Source organism: Aspergillus tanneri, assembly GCF_003426965.1.
Source record: "Aspergillus tanneri strain NIH1004 chromosome Unknown AapTan_4_pilon_pilon_pilon, whole genome shotgun sequence".
In the NCBI taxonomy this organism is placed as follows: domain Eukaryota; kingdom Fungi; phylum Ascomycota; class Eurotiomycetes; order Eurotiales; family Aspergillaceae; genus Aspergillus; species Aspergillus tanneri.
Genome location: NW_022984631.1, coordinates 726480 through 739023, shown reverse-complemented (window position 1 = coordinate 739023; position 12544 = coordinate 726480). Strand labels below are relative to the sequence as shown.

General features: G+C 46.5%; 4 protein-coding genes across 4 annotated transcripts; 3 read left to right on the top strand and 1 right to left on the bottom strand.

Moving 5' to 3' along the window:
• Window positions 1-1776: 1776 nt before the first annotated feature.
• On the top strand, window positions 1777-3224 carry ATNIH1004_005457 (dienelactone hydrolase family protein; the record flags this gene model as incomplete). The annotated part of the gene is made up of 3 exons (XM_033570111.1): window positions 1777-1799; window positions 1860-2109; window positions 2409-3224. The coding sequence occupies 3 exons, from the start codon at window positions 1777-1779 to the stop codon at window positions 3222-3224; spliced, it is 1089 nt and encodes a 362-aa protein (XP_033426143.1).
• Window positions 3225-4736: 1512 nt separating this feature from the next.
• xanA (isonitrile hydratase-like protein xanA) lies at window positions 4737-5504 on the bottom strand (the record flags this gene model as incomplete). Its single annotated transcript, XM_033570110.1, has 1 exon — window positions 4737-5504. The coding sequence occupies one exon, from the start codon at window positions 5502-5504 to the stop codon at window positions 4737-4739; it is 768 nt and encodes a 255-aa protein (XP_033426142.1).
• A 2963-nt stretch (window positions 5505-8467) lies between these two features.
• On the top strand, window positions 8468-10443 carry ATNIH1004_005455 (uncharacterized protein; the record flags this gene model as incomplete). The annotated part of the gene is made up of 6 exons (XM_033570109.1): window positions 8468-8907; window positions 8976-9276; window positions 9912-9961; window positions 10021-10103; window positions 10128-10170; window positions 10218-10443. 6 exons carry the CDS (start codon window positions 8468-8470, stop codon window positions 10441-10443), a joined length of 1143 nt encoding a protein of 380 aa, XP_033426141.1.
• Window positions 10444-10737: 294 nt separating this feature from the next.
• Window positions 10738-12306, top strand: ATNIH1004_005454 (uncharacterized protein; the record flags this gene model as incomplete). The annotated part of the gene is made up of 3 exons (XM_033570108.1): window positions 10738-11324; window positions 11408-11563; window positions 11682-12306. The coding sequence occupies 3 exons, from the start codon at window positions 10738-10740 to the stop codon at window positions 12304-12306; spliced, it is 1368 nt and encodes a 455-aa protein (XP_033426140.1).
• Between the last annotated feature and the right edge of the window lie 238 nt (window positions 12307-12544).

Genomic DNA, 12544 nt, shown 5'->3' with positions numbered 1-12544 from the left:
GTGGTAGTGGTCTTATTATCGCAGGAGAGGATGGGCCAGGTGTACAGTATGGAGATTCATCCCTAGCAGGCGCTTTTCCCTCTTCGGGCCCATTTTAATTGAAGTTATTATCAATTCCTCGGGAGGCAATTGAATAGACAAAACAGGTGGTTTAAAACCACGTAATATCAGCTCTAAAAGGAAGATATAGAGGGTCTTATAACCTGTTCGCGAGGCACAATTCTCTGAATTCAAGGGGCTCAGGCGAGCTGACTATCTAGATGGGTGACTAAGAGAGGCCACGTGACCATACCGAATATGGTAGGTCCCTAACAGGGGACCAGAATCATGTGACTAGATCGGGGTAAAAACCCCCCCTCCAAAGTGAAACACCCACGAAGCATACAACAAAAAGAATCATCAAGAATACATTAATCATGAAGAGCCCAACCAACTCAATTCAGTCAAATAAGACCCTTTTACCAATCGTACTCTATTTCGTCTTCGGGACTAGCCGAGTAGCTGAAAATTTTAAATACAACTGTATTGTAAGTTCTTTTGAAATTCTGACTCCCGATCCTCGCTTGCATTGCGTTGACATGTACATCCCTCTCGCTGATCATTCCACGGCCATTGAGTTATTCCCCATAGAGTGTCTGTGCTTGAATCCGGTGCAGGATTGGATTATCAGGTGCCCCGGTGCTTGTACATAATTTCCCGAGGATAACCGTGCTTCTTTACCCAGTGTGGACAGGAACCGTGATGCTATGCAAAATATAGAAGCTGGATCAGGTATTGCACAATCCCAGTCTTTAGCAGATAGGTATGCTAGATTAGCCTCTACTGCTGTAGAAATGTCTTCTTTTCCCATTTCCAATGGCGCTACCGTTATCTTTTATATTTTTGCTGTCCTACGGAGATTTATCTCGTTTCCAATCAGGGATTATATCCCTGTTAATGCGTCCGCATTGTTGCGAGACGTAGTAAGAATTTGGTCAACCCAATGCCGGCAATCCGATATTTTCTGTCCATTCCCCAATCTTCCAGAAGCTGCGACACGTATATATGGTGTTGAATACAGATGTTCGCCCTAAAAGTCCTGTGGATCGCCTACGGATAATCGAGGTGTCACATCCGAGGTAAGCGTGATGCGTAGGTACTCAATGCAGTGGTCTAAATAATCAGTCTGTAGTCTCCTTTGAACGGCGTTATTCTTGACTTCTTTTATGCCTCTGCCATGGTGGTGCTCCTGTAGAGTAGAAAAGTGGAGAAAATGGACAGTAGTGTTGTGAACTCAGGGGAAATGGGGCGTAGGGAGCTATTCTATCAGCTACAGGCCAACTAGCCTAATTAGGAAGTAGATGTCATTCAGTGGAAACACCAGGAATCACAGTATCTCAACCAACTGAGTCTCTTGCATTCCTATCTAGGTGCTCAACTATCTAAAGGATTCAGGGGCTGAATCGATCGTCAGATACTCCGCACCGCCAAGTCGGGCGGATTATAGTGTTTCCGTAACAAGTAGAGACAGGGAGCACCAACACCCAGAAGGGCGGTGAGGTGTAACTAAGGGCACGGTTATTTATTATCTTATCAAACCCCCAGTAGCATTCTGTCAGATATACGGCTAATCCCGAAGAGGAAATAAAGTACGATAGGTAAAAAGGTCTTATTTGAATGAATTGAGCTGGTTGGGCTCTTCTTGATTATGTTGGTTATTCTTCTGTTGTTTTCGTTGTGTGCTCCGCGGAGGTTTTACCCTATCTAGTCACATGATTCTGGTCCACTGTTGGAAGCATGAAGGAGTCTGGGATTCAGGGGTACGGAGGCACCCACGAACGAGGCTAAATACATAACAGATGCTGACTAAGACAGTGCAGACCGGCATCCGGAGCAGAGGGATATCCCGATGTTCCAACATCCACCAAGGCCTATTTGACACATTCCAGGCTAGTGATGATGGACAAAAGCCTTAGCGTGAGACATCGCGTTTTTTCGGAGACCGTGTCCAAGGACGTGGTCAAACTCTCGGCGACATTAGCCTCCTTTCTTCACGCTGCCTGCCCTAGCTACATGGCGACTTGGTTGCTGCCTGCGCTTGAGATGACTGGGGAGTCGCCTCGCCGAGTTGTAAACATGAAAACATCGATGCTCGCTGATTTCATGTCTATATAAAGTCCCACTCGTCCTCGATAATGACTGTTCCCAGTTTTACATCTCTTTAGCCCTCTCCAGTTGCTTGAATATTTCATATCTACGCTGGCTCTTAGCAACAAACAATTCTTCTTGAGCTAACCTACTTTAACTTTTTTTTTAAAAAAAAAGGCAAAAAAAGAATTCTGTGATGGATCTTTCATGCCAGGAATGTATATAAGGTACGACCTAAGCGGATGTCTAGGCATAAACCCCACTGACTTGGGAGTTTCCAGGGCACCATCCACAAAGGCCTACCTCAGGGTCAGGAAGAAATTGTCCACGGGCTGAACACCTACGTAATTGGCAACCGCAACAACCCACAGGGTATGATAATAATCTACTCAGATATCTTCGGCCTTGCGCTACCCAACAACAAACTCATCGCCGACGCCTATGCAAGGAGCGGCGAATGGCTGGTCTACATGCCAGACTTTTTCAAGGGCGACCCCGTGATGCTGAAGTTCGCTGACGTTGTAATCCCGGTCGACGCAGCAAAGCAATCATCTTTTGGTTTTTACACAGGCCTACTTGCTAGCGCGCAGTCTTTGATGATGTGGATGATGAGGCACAAAGAGGGGCTTACAAACAAGGTCTGTATGGAATTTCTGACAGCGTTGAGACGCAAAACACCCCGGTATTCGAAAATAGGTATTGCTGGGTTCTGCTGGGGCGGAAAGTATGCGATTCGCACTGGGCTAGAGAACAATATGATTGAGATGTACGACAAAAAGATTCCGCTGGTTGATGCGGTGGTCGCATTGCATCCGAGCAATCTAGTCTTTCCAGATGACGTGGAGAATTTGGTCGTGCCGGTTAGCTATGGTTGGGGGTTGGACGATATTGGTGTCAAAATTGAACAGAAGGGCAAGGTGGAAAAAGTGCATGCGAAAGAGGAGGCCGGCAGGAAAGTACCAGATATGGAGCACAAGATCTATAAGCCTGGGTGTCATGGGTTTGCCGTGAGAGGCAACCTGGACGATCCAATGGAGAGAGCGTGCCTTGAGGACTTGCTGACGCAGGCTTTGGATTGGTTTCCTCGGTGGCTTTGAGAGAGATAAGACTTTCAGAGGTGTAGCATATAATTTGACACATGCCTAGAGAGAAGCATCACTTTCTCCTTGGGACTTTACACACGATTCTTCAAAACAATAACACGACTATATAGCTCTACATAGTGGAAAGACTAACTTCCTTCTGCGACAGACCTGATCTGTGCATTATTTCAACTTCCCCTCGTTACACTGAGGCTAAGGATACTTATTCATCAGACAAGTATATAACACTCGTGGCCCATGACAACGTATTCTCACAATATGAATATGTCTCTCCCACTCCCTGGCTGTCAGCCAAACACATACCCTCGCTTCCGATGGGTAAATGGATTGCTGACAATCGCACCCCATTCATTCGCCGGAATTATCATGATAACCGTGCCAGTCCTTGTGCTGGTCTCAGTTTGTCTGTAGTCGGACTTGTGGTCGCAGTGAGGAATCTTTCGACTGCAGCAGCGAAGGATGTCCCCACAGTGATGCTGTTGGCAATTGTATTACTAGGCTACATAGTGAGACAATGGTGTCGACCTCGTTGGCGAACGTCACAGTAGACATGGTGATATTCCAGCCGAGGATCCTTGTCCGATGGCAGAGCCAGTGGAATTTCGCCCAGATAGAACGGCAGATCTTTCATGTTGATGGCCGCTGTCCATCCGTCGGTGTGGACATAGTGGGAGCCATCGCGGTCAGTGGGAGAGGCTGATGTTACTGTGCAGAAACCAAGGAGTGGCTAAGAGCTTAGAAGCTAATGTGAGGTAGAGATGTCGATGATTATGTGGGAGTAATTTTGCGGATGTCTATCTATATTTAAATTGGGAGATATCGAATCGCAAGCGTATTCATCCCTCTTTTAATGGTTATCTGCGGTTTATGAGGGTATTGTAGTGCCCCAGTCGTCACAATAAAACCTCCGATATATGTTGCAATGTGAGACAATGGACTTTCTCCATGTCGAAGGAGTATATTCAACAAAGACGCTCACTGTGATTTCGGGTAACCGAAAGCAGGAATCTGGAGAATTTTCGGATTTTCACGTCCCACTGTAAGCCGCTATGGTCATGGATTACGGGACGGATGTTAAATGATGTGGACTTATCCTTTTTCAGTCAGACCTCTCAAAGCCACATATAAAGTCGCTGAGAATATAGCCACCCAGGACCCAGAATCCATCACCGAATATGACCACGAAGTCCTCCAGCTTTACAGTTGATTCCACTCTGGTCCTTAGGTAAGGATGCCACAAGATAAATAGTGTTCGTTTAGCTAATATCCCAAGTTCTCTTGCCAAACTGTACTACACCGGCATTACTATGATGTACCAGGCAGTAAAGTGGTTACTATGGTCTCTACCACTTCGACATTTCACAAACTAACATCTCATATAAACAAGGCTATGGAGACCTATTGCACTGACTTGACTTTTTATTAAAAAAAAAAAAAAAGAAAAAAATAAGGCGTACATAGAAATATCATGAAAAGGGCAGTTGTCAGCGTCTTTTAAAGTTTAAACTAAGCCCATCTCCATGCATACTCCATGATCCTAGCCGCAAAAAGCGCCCGTTCTATACCGGATATCTGACTCACCACAAACAACGACGCATCGAGCCCACAACTGATTCCTCCAGAACTGATAACTCTCACACCAGTGGCATTGCACCCCGCATCGACCCATCTCACGAGTTTCTCCATTGCGCTTTTGTACGCGCAAAATATTATGTCAGGTTCGGTATCGTCGCTGCATTTGAGCTCCGGGATAATTGTGGCTCCCTTCCCACCATATTGCTCAGCGTAAGCGTTACAATACGATCTCAGACAATTTTGGCCCTCAAAATGGGTCGTTGCCTCTAAGCCATCAAACCCTCCCACATATCCCACTAGCAAAGCACCAGTGCAAATAGTCAACAAGACCCGGGGATTTTCTGAAGACTGGCCCAACTGTAAGAATTTCTGGATGATAGTCTTATGATCTTGGAAAGCTGGATCTTTGTTGATATAACAGTCGATTTCTTCTAAGCCAGCACCGGGCTGAATTAGGATGTGATAATCCGAAATATTCTCCAGGGCGCATTGAAGGGACAGATCACGCCGGATGGTCACTCCTTCTCCTGCCTGGATGTAGTCGTCTTTAGCGGCGACAGTGAGTTTGTAGGTGATTCCTGTCTCGCTGCCAGGAGGGACACTCGCTTTACTGAATACCTCGATTGGGCCATTGGCGTCGAGCGTGTTGAACCCCGGGAACAGAAGCACAAGGAGATTGATAGCTCTGTGTTGAGACATTTCTACAAAGGTTGAGTTAGGTGAGTCCAATGAGGCAGGTTGAGCTTGTATGGTGGTATTCTGAAGAAGAGAAAGCAATGGTTTAGAGAGTACGATAGGTTTACACTAGGTCTTATATCTGTAATGCATCTAGTAATTCATGTGACGGTAACCCCCTGAGGAGTATGCATGCGGATTCATTTCTACGCGGGGATCACATGTAAGGCCGAGAAAGGCAATGAGAGACAAGGCAGCGGCCCTAATGCAATCTGTAAGGGATGTAACCTGTTACATTAACTTGCTCCTAGTTCATGACAACTCATCAGGCCTCCTTGCTAATTCCATTCTATACTGCACGAAACTTTCCAAAAGCGTCGATGTGGTGGATAGGATAATTTATAATTTTGCGCGCAAAATCATAATTGTCTACCAAAAGCGCAGATGCACACACATGTACATACGTTACAGCTAGAGATTGGATTGTTAGGTTGTTGCAAATGGACGACATTCGATAGGAGACATTGGCGGAAAATGACTGCAAATGGGAGCTAACAGGCCAGGGGGTTTGTCAGAATTATAGTTGAATATTTTCTGCATCCATGATTGTATTATGTACTGTGTGTTTATATTGACCCTTCATCTTCATGATCAACCACGTTATGACTATTTGTCACAATTATATGTGTAATTCTATGAGAGCTTGAATAAGCTCTGCGTTGTGTATTATGTTGCGGTGACCCCTACTTTTCGGTATCAGCCACGTCACTAGTGTTAAAGGACCTACTGTATAGAGTTGCATTCGGTGAGGATTCGGTGCGGTCTATAGTGGAGAATCTGCAGCTTTACTACATAGGGTAACTAAGCCTAGCGAGCTCACACATTTCAGATATTCGCCTAGTCCCGAAGAGGAAATAGAGTACGGTTAGTAAAAGGTCTTTTTCGAACGAATTGAGCTGGTTGGGCTCTTCCTGATTGTATTATTGTTATTTGTTGATAGTCTGCTTGTTTCTTAGGTCATTTCGGAGATTTTTGACCTCTACTCTAATCACATTATTTGGCTTAAATGGGTTCAGGCCCATTCTATCTGACACAAATTATACTAACCCAACTATAACTATATATGAATTTAATCTACCTATGGTTAGACTAATAGTGAAATCTCGCTCATCACATAGCCGATTAGCTAGGTACTATTTGTTATAACCTGTCAAGGGCTGAACCCGTAGAGCCTATAAGATAGGTTATGTACATGAAGGAATCGATGAAGAAGGGAAGAAAGGAAGAGTGTAAGGGGCTAGAGCCCCTCAGCCTACTCGGGCCCTCAGCCCTAGTGTTTCCTTTCTCCTCGCCTGCCACATAATTAGTATATTGATTAGTACACTCTATCATGTGACTTCTTCCCCCCCTTATTTCGCAATCGTCTCATCGCTGTTTCCTCTTCTCTTTCCTCTTCGACGATTCCTTTTGTATCCACCCTAGTTATTGGGTTATAGAGGTTTAGCCCTTGATAAAGAGGGCAATAAGCGGTCAACAAACAAGGTGGGAAGTCACGTGACATGGATCGAGGGCCGGTGGGCCAAAGGTGCCAGCAGGGCCAGTAGGGCCAATAGGGACAATAGGGACAATAGGGACAACAGGGATAATAGGGACATTGGCCCGAGAGGTCAAATGGGCTCCAGCCCTTTACATAACCTACTAAATAAAGGTGGAAGTAAAACAAAATCAACCCTATTTGGTGCCTGCAATACTAAGTATAAGATAAGAAGAAGGAGAATAAAAGTGGATGCTATGGTCAATATTACCACCTTCCACTGTGCCCAGCTGCCTCACTCCGGTCGTTAAACATGTTAGCAGCGCCCAGAAGCGCGATAGCCAGATCCTTAGCTAAGATGCTTAGTCGGTGCGACGTGTTTATAGTTAACTATTCGCAACCGGGGGGGGGCCTGAACTCTTGTAGGCCAGCGATTAGTTCTGCAATATACGTGGACCTATCTTCCCTCCGTATAGATACTCCCTTTCGCACCGTAGCGCACCATTCAGCTCGTTACCGACCCCACACATAACACTCGGGAAGGTAACACGGCCTAGCCCTTTACATACTACCTAGTAAACTACTGTAGAACATGTTATAGGGTGTATATTACGCATAATAACTTAGGTTTTATACAACTGAAATAAGAAAGTCTTGGCAAAGATATATAACTTAGCTATATTCAAGAAACTCCCATTTTTTAATGGGAATATCCCTAGAAGGGAATTTCCTTTTTTTCTTTTATCTTCGGTGTGAGATTTTCCTCTTTTAATTTGCTTCCGGGAATGGAATTTCTCTTTCTAATCTTAATTCCAAAGGGAAATGGGACGGGAAACAGGGCCTGATTTTAAAGGTAAGTGGGAATGGGAATCTCCCATCCCGAATCCCGTGTAATGGGAATCCCTTCCCGAAAGGCTTGGCACGGGCTGCGAATCAAAATGCAATTCCCACGGGAATGTGGGACGGGACTGAAAGTCGCCCGGGATCCCGAATCCCGTCTCGATGGTCAGCCTAATCACAACAGTCTGGCCACAATTTGCAACTCACGTACCCACCTTCACTCAGCCGCTCTCATTCCGCAGGACAGAACACTGTGGTCAAGAGAAGAGCATACATATGTCCAAGAACGGTGGGTGGAAGTTTCTTTGAAATGCCCTCACCGATCGGCAACGCACGAATTTTCTCTCCATGCATTGATGTTCAGCCTTGTAGTTCAGCCAATAGCAGCCCACCACGTACCAACAGACACAACTCTCCCACGGTCGCCGGTTAACAGTCTCGATGTTGCTTTGAGCTACCCAGGCGACAGGAGAGGGCCATGTTATGGTCACTTCCATGTTCTCCTGACGTCTTCAGATCCTGATAAAAGTGCCCAGTCTCTACTTTCCACTCATATCAATCTGCCTTGCTAGAGAAACACACGCGCACGACTTTGCCGCCTACTTTAGATCACATGGATCCCTTCAGCATCACCGTCGGTGCTCTTGGTATCACCGACTTCGCTATATCCAGCATCGGCCATCTCCGGGATTTTATTAATAGCCTTGACGAAGCGAAAGATGTGATACAAGATATTACTTCTAGTTTAGAGGCCATACAGCGTCCGCTATCTGTCCTTACAGAACTCACGATTACTGACAGTACAACATATGTCGCAGCGAAAGAGGATCTTAAGAAGGCTGGTCTCGCTGAATCGGTGAACAAATGTGGGCAGGCATGCGCGGAATTTACGAAGAAGCTTGAGCAGTGGACGAAACATTCTAGCGCCACGAAAACTTCCCTCAGAGACCGTCTGTCAATCGGCTTCTGGAATAAAGAAAAGATTAGGACTTTGAGAACGCAGGTCCAGTCTTGTCAGGCAATCGTTCAGTTTGCAGTTGATAGTGCTCAGTTGTACGTGACCTGTCGGGCTTTTTGTTACTAACTAGTTAGCGGAGAACTACTGACTAATGAGTTTGAAGGACAATCCTAGTCCGGTCGGAAGATGCGTCTAAGATTGATCGGCAGGAGACGAAAAAGCATCTGCGGGTGCTCGAGACTGCCATCCAGGAGCACATCGAAACCACAAAGAGGAAGCAAGGTGAAATCTTGCAGCGGAAGGAGGATCTAAAAATCCCAGAGGATGGATGCGATGACGAAGATGGCGGCGCCCAGCGGACCCTAGCCATTCAGGAAATTGACAAGCAGTCGCGCTTACTTGAAGAGGATCAAACCGCATCTGGCGTTGTTTCCCAAATTCTTTCGAAATTATCTGTCCAGGAGGTTGGCAACACAAACAGCACATTTAACACGGTCTTTTCGGGTAGCCACAATAAGGGTATACAAATCGGTCACAGCACGGGCACTATCAATTGGAATAGCAGTAGTACCTAAAGGAAGGTCATGGCTTTGTTTTCACATGCTCAAATAGAAGTTTCAAAAAACCGCTCCTCGGAACTTACAGTGCAGAATTGATCGATATAAATTCAACTTCGTCTTAACGCGTCTTCTCGAATTCCCTCCCGGAAAGGTCCCTTCTGGCAGGGGAATGTAGTCTTCCGAGTAGGGGTAGGGTTCAGCTGCAGGCTCTGAAAGTGTTAGTCACAGCGTGCTCTCACTTTGAGGACTCAGGCTGATTATCGCGTTCTGCGCATGAACTGGGTGTTTCTGGCTCGGATCGATCCGATTCATGGAGGGTGCCAATTCCACGCCCCACAGGACTAATGAAATGGTGGATGTGGATTTCCAGCCAATCTGATCCCCTGTCATAGCGCAGTAGAGTCACCTGATAGTGAAGCTAGCGGCGTGCCCCTCCTGCTGAGAGCCGGACAAATGGCCGTTCGCATGAAAACGAGACGACGCATGGTTCTTTGATCATGGCATCAATATCGTTCCGTGGCAATAACCATGGGCTGCAGATTGGAGATAACCGTGGTTCGATCAATGCAGAGTTCCGATCTGCCTCCAGGTAAGTCAGGAACCAGATAAGGTCAGGGTCGACTCACTAACCAGCGCTTTCCACCCTAGAGCGACCAGAAACTCCACCCGCCCTTTATCAACCGTCCCGTTTGCGCGCGATCCAGACTTTGTCAGTCGCGATACACTGCTTCGTTAGATTTATGACAAGACCTAAGTCCCCGGATCAAGGATAGCGCTTGTTGGCCTCGGTGGTGTGGGGTTAGTGCAGAGCCGCCAGAGGATGGTTTGTTGCTAACAACTCAAAGGAAATCGCAACTCGCCATTGAGTACTCCTACCAGGTCCGATCCCAATCGCCAGCGACATGGGTCTTCTGGGTCCATGCGACTAATGCGGCCCGCTTCGAGCAAAGCTTTCGGGACATAGCGGACCAAGTTAAAATCCCGGAGCGCCGGGATGCCCAGGTCAATATATTCAGTCTGGTCGAAAATTGGCTCAGGGATAAGAAGAGAGAAGTGGGTTCTTATTCTTGATAACGTTGATGATTGTGAATCCCTTCGCATTTCCCCGGCCACAGGCCAGTGGACCCAGAAGGACGATCTAATTAATACCTCGCCAAAGCCACTACTGGAATACCTCCCTCAAAGCCTAAATGGATCTATCATTATCACGAGTCGAAACAAAGAAGCGGCGTTACGAATGATCAATCCCACGAACCTAATTGAAGTTAAACCAATGGAAAGGCCCGGGCAGTAGAGCTATTTCAAAGGAAGTTTGGAGTATTAGAGGGCCAAACGAGCCTAAAGTTAGTAGAAGAGCTTGAGTTCATGCCACTAGCGATAGTACAGGCCGCTAGCTTTCTTAGAAATCGAGCGCCTCGCTATTCGGTGTCGCAGTACCTAAGGGACTTTCAACGGAGTGAACGCGAAGCAACAGAGCTGCTGGAAAAAGAGGCAGGCCACTTCTACCGGGACTGGGAAGCGAAGAACTTAATTCTGGTAACATGGCAAATATCGTTCGATCATATTCGTCGAACAAAGTCATCCGCAACGGACTTACTTTCTCTTATGGGCTTTTTCGATCGGCAAGAGATTCCAGAGAACCTTCTCAGGATACGGGACGCAAGCAACCACGATTCCAAATTAATGTCTCTAGATGATTCCAGTGTCGACGGGGAGACCTCTGGGTCTGATATGAGCCTCGATTTTGAAGATGATATCACAACACTGAGGAATTATTCATTTATCTCTGTCTGCGAGACAAGCACGTTCTTCACAATGCATCGACTAATGCAACTTACTACGCGCGCCTGGTTGAAATCTCATGGACAAATAGATCAATGGAAGGAGAAATTCATTAGCAATTTGAGCGAAGAGTTTCCCACCGGTGAATATGAAAACTGGGAGCGATGCGGGTCGCTCTTTCCTCATATTAAATAATTTCACAGCGGCCAGCATCGCCTAACTCTCTACGAAAATGGGCTACTCTACTTTATAGAGGTGCATGGTACGCATGGCAAAGCGGTAACATCGCAGATGTAAAAATGATGGCATCAAAATCAAGAATGCAAAGGGTGATATTGTTCGGTGAAGAACATAAAGAGGTCCTTGAAAGCACATTAACGTTGGCAAAAGCATACTTGCTTGAGGGCCGGTAGGAAGAAGCCGAAAAGCTTGCAGTGCTGGCGGTGGAGACGAGCAAGACAATGCTCGGCGATGATCATCCCTCTACACTGACCTGCATGTCGCATTTGGCGACAATATATTGTGAGCGAGGGCCGGTGGGAGGAGGCCGAAAAGCTTGAGGCCCAGGTGATGGAGACATGCAAGACGAAGCTCGGCAAGGACCATCCTGACACGCTAACGAGCATGGCCAACCTAGCATCGACGTTCTGGAACCAGGGCCGATGGGAGGAGGCTGAGAAGTTCTATGTGCAGGTGTTAGAGGCTCGCACGACGAAGCTCGGCAAGGGCCATCCTGATACGTTGATGAGTATAAAAAACCTGGCGATGACATATAGCAATCAGGGCCGGTGGGAGGAGGCCACGAGGCTCTTTATGCGGACGATGGAGACTTATAAGACGAAGCTAGGCAAGGACCATCCTGATACACTATCGAATATGAATAACCTGACGGTGACATATATGAACCAGGGCCAGTTGGAGGAGGCAGAGGAGCACTTTATGCAGATGATACAGATAGGCAAGACCACGCTTGGTTATGACCATCCCTCTATGCGGACATGCGTGTCTAATTTAGCGGCAATGTATCGTAACCAGGGCCGATGGGAAGAGGCCGAGAAGCTCGAGGTCCAGGTGATGGAGACTCGCAAGGCGAAGATCGGCGAGGACCATCACAACACACTTCTAGATCATGACGCTGAAGCTATCAATTAACCACCAATTTGCTTGGTCAAGCAGAAACCAATCTAGGGTCGAACCAGCCGATCACTTTATTTAATTCTGAAATATTGCTGGAATAGGGAAATTAAGGAAATAAATAGGAATGCGCCGAATGCATATATCAGCTAGATACATACATTTAACATGTTTACATGATAATTATTGCTTCATGTGTTAACTTTTTGGGACAGTCTTTCCAGCATAATCTAACTTACTGCACGCTACGCGAAAG